The following is a 2,500-nucleotide window of genomic DNA, read 5'->3' as shown; positions in this document are numbered from 1 at the left end:
GAAAGGGCCTGGAAACGGAACGATTCTCGATAATGGTAAGCGAATTTCCCGATTTCCATTCCGAACGGAAAAAGTGGACTACCTCTGGAGGTTACCCAGAATTTCCGAAAAGATTTTCCGGAAAATTGCCTTTCCATCTGACCTCGAACCGAAATTTCCGAATTTTTCTGCTAAATGGTAAGCACCCAATGTTTCTGAAGAATATTTTGAAAAGGCTTCACCCCTTTCATGATTCGTCCAAAGAAGAAGTTGACGCATTGACGCTCCCAGGGAGATCTACACAGTGCTGATTGGTTCCTCAGTAACCCGAACGTGATTTCCAGATGGCAGTTTCACAACAAAGGGAAAGGAATGTGTAGCTCGTTTCAGCAGACGCTCGTGGGGGAGGAACGCGTGACGAACCCCTAAGAGAATCTGCGTGGAAGGCTACTAATCAATAGGATACCCCTGGTATTTTTAAGGTGAGAATTTCACTGGTTTGGCGACAGTGCCCGCTTGAACAAAACGAGGTGACTGGCCGTTGGCTCGGTGTTGCCTGCCTTGTCAATTTTCTCGACTCTCTAACTGGCGGTCGAGAAAAGATCTCGTAAAATGACGCCTAAAGGAGCTCGGAAAGACCAAAAAAACATAAAACAGGACTCGGTTGACACTTTGTTTAATCTTTCATTGAATTATTTGCTTTCAAACTTTATTGCCAAGCAAATCGCAACAGCATAAAATAAAAATCAAAGAAGCAACAATTTGGAGGCTTACACATGTTGCTAGCGTTTGCTTTCGAAGGAAAAGGCTTTTCCCGCCCAAATTTAGGCAAATTCTCACTGCAGTCAACGCAAAGTCTCGATTCAAAAACAGCCTTTTATTTAAACTACTTATTACTGCTCCGTTAAGATTGTCAGGCCATTTTCTGAATGTGAAAACGCAACTATACTTAATAAAAACGAACTAAAACGAAAGAAGGGCAAATAATGAGGCTCTGCAAGGGTAAATTTGGACAAGCTACGTGGCCTAAAAGCTAGCGACAGCACTTAAAGTGAAATCGCCTAATTAAGTAGGGTCAACTTTGTCTCGGGCACGCAATTTTCATATAGACGCTCGGTAAAGTTGTCTCGGGAAGGAGGGCTGTGAGACCACATAAACAGGCCTTTGGGCCTACGTCAAATTCCGTCATTTTCCAACCAGCGTTTTTTGTGTTAGTTTCAAAAATTCATTTATTTTGCATTTTGGCATGTTCGTGTACATGATGTTTTCATTTATCTTAGTCGACATGCAAGGAACTACAAGCGGCCATTTTGTTTTCAATAGCGGGCTTTTGGCGTTTGCAATTGAAATATGAAGACCAATGGTATTTAGGTTGCAAATATTAGAGACGCTTTTCTCAACCTTTGCCAGAAATTTAACGTCTTTCGATTTAAGTGATACCGCGCATGCTTGACTTCCTTCCACGCTGACCATTCGAAAAGAAGGCAAAGGGACCGTAAACCAAGACGAGTCCTTCCAATCCTCATGTTTTGCGTATAAACGCATACATACTTCATAGGCCATCGCTTCTTCATACTCTCAAAAAGCCAGGTGGAGACTACTTCAGTGTAACCTCAAACTTGAGATAAACCACGTCATCTTTGCAGTAAGTGCTGTCACGAATGTCCTCTTGAAGCACAAATCTCCTTGCTCCTTTTCCGAGATTTCTGTCAGCGCGAGGTCGTGTAATACGTTGGGGCTCAAAGTAAGCGCAGATGTCTTTTCGGTCTTTGTGTTGGTCCCGTTGATCAAGAAGAGTAAAGCTGTATCTTGGGTATATCGGCCATTTTAGTATGGAGTCGTACTCTCCCGCTTGAACCTGAAACGCAGAGAAGCTTGATTAAGCATGCGTAGTTGCAAAGAGGCAATTTGCCAGTAACTCGAGGCAACTTTGTGATTCACAGAGAGCATCAGTGCCCATTTCAACCTCCTCGACAACTTTTCCGGGTCTTTTACAGTTAATCGCAGACATTTCTCTCCGTTCAATCTCTTTCAGTCTTCAAAAACAACCTTTCTTGTCTCTAGGAAGCATAGAGCATAGCCGCCATATTGGAAATGTTGCAAATTAAGAGCTGACGTTATGCGCAGTAGAGATGCGCAGTACAAAACTGCGGAATCACCTTAGGGAACCAGGGGGTCAAGTTGCGGACATTTCAATGTTAGTGATGTTTTGCAAATTGGTGGGTCATATGAATGTCAGTTCAGGGAAGAAACAGACCATCCTCCCTTTTCTTCATTAATTCTACTTACTTAATACTGTATCATACCTACAAAAGACCGATTGACTATTATTGCATTGACTATTATTATTGCATTGGTTATAAAATGAACAGGCACGGATGCACGAATAAATGACACCGCACTGAATGTTCAGTGGGGGAGGGGTCCATTTTAAAACTTGCTATTGCGAAGGAAAAGGAAAAGGAAAAGGGGTATTTCTTTTCATTGAAAGGAGATTTTTTTGTTCCGAGAGTTCAATATC

The 2,500-nt window shown here is 42.3% G+C and overlaps 1 protein-coding gene across 1 annotated transcript in view; it reads right to left on the bottom strand.

Moving 5' to 3' along the window:
- Positions 1 to 645: 645 nt before the first annotated feature.
- LOC137994237 (TNF receptor-associated factor 4-like) overlaps positions 646 to 2,500 on the bottom strand; it is an 11,160-nt gene continuing 9,305 nt past the window's right edge. Inside the window, exon 8 of the mRNA XM_068839858.1 lies at positions 646 to 1,837. Within this exon, the coding sequence (XP_068695959.1) occupies positions 1,577 to 1,837 (261 nt within the window). The 3' untranslated portion in view covers positions 646 to 1,576. The remainder of the gene's footprint in view (positions 1,838 to 2,500) is intronic.

This window comes from Montipora foliosa, chromosome 1 (assembly GCF_036669935.1).
Source record: "Montipora foliosa isolate CH-2021 chromosome 1, ASM3666993v2, whole genome shotgun sequence".
NCBI lineage: Eukaryota > Metazoa > Cnidaria > Anthozoa > Scleractinia > Acroporidae > Montipora > Montipora foliosa.
Note: the sequence above shows the minus strand (reverse complement) of the source record. Positions and strands in the feature narration are given on the sequence as shown.